This window comes from Halyomorpha halys, unplaced genomic scaffold, assembly GCF_000696795.3.
Source record: "Halyomorpha halys isolate HHAL.00 unplaced genomic scaffold, Hhal_1.1 Scaffold772.1, whole genome shotgun sequence".
Classification (NCBI taxonomy): domain Eukaryota; kingdom Metazoa; phylum Arthropoda; class Insecta; order Hemiptera; family Pentatomidae; genus Halyomorpha; species Halyomorpha halys.
Genome location: NW_027112238.1, coordinates 1,955 through 2,601, shown reverse-complemented (window position 1 = coordinate 2,601; position 647 = coordinate 1,955). Strand labels below are relative to the sequence as shown.

Here is a 647-nt window from a genome sequence, read left to right as displayed (position 1 = left end):
CCTGTATGGTGGGCCATTATATGCTGTTTTAACTTGTGTTTGGTTACTGTTTTATAGTTACAATGAAAGCATCTATAAGGCTTATCACCAATATGGCGTGCCATTACATGAAGTTTCAGTTTGTTCTTTTGAACTGTACTGTAGTTACAATGGGAACATTTATGAGGCCTATCAACTGTATGTTGTGCCATTATATGAGATTTTAAATAGTTAGTCCTCGATGATTTAAATTCACAATAAAGGCATTGATAACGCTTTTTAGTTTTAAGATGAGACTTGACATGTTTCTTTAAAGCAACAATCTTCATAGATTTCATAACATAATCATGGACCTTCTCTTTATTCCCAACAGGATCTTTGGAACCTATAAACATTAAATATTATTAGAAAACTAGACATATTGATATTTAATTGATACTTAATTGTAAAGAAGATTTAAGAATATTAGAAGTTTTACAGAGGATCTCAGTAGTAAATAAAATGAAATAAGCTAAGAACTTCGAGGTCATGAAAGATGCATTCATGGAGCTCAAAAGTGCTCCTGAAAGAATGGAGAATGATAAATTCAAAACTAATCAGGCTAATTTTTTGGACAATGACGGCTTACAGTTTACAATATACTTAACCAAATGAACATGTTGTAGTAA

At 31.1% G+C, this 647-nt stretch overlaps 1 protein-coding gene across 1 annotated transcript in view; it reads right to left on the bottom strand.

Annotated features, from left to right (window-relative positions):
- The window catches only part of LOC106686067 (zinc finger protein 711), a gene marked incomplete at its 5' end in the record, with an annotated part of 2,255 nt that extends 1,891 nt beyond the window's left edge, over positions 1 to 364 (bottom strand). Inside the window, one exon of the mRNA XM_067050198.1 lies at positions 149 to 364. Within this exon, the coding sequence (XP_066906299.1) occupies positions 149 to 364 (216 nt within the window). The remainder of the gene's footprint in view (positions 1 to 148) is intronic.
- Positions 365 to 647: the final 283 nt, after the last annotated feature.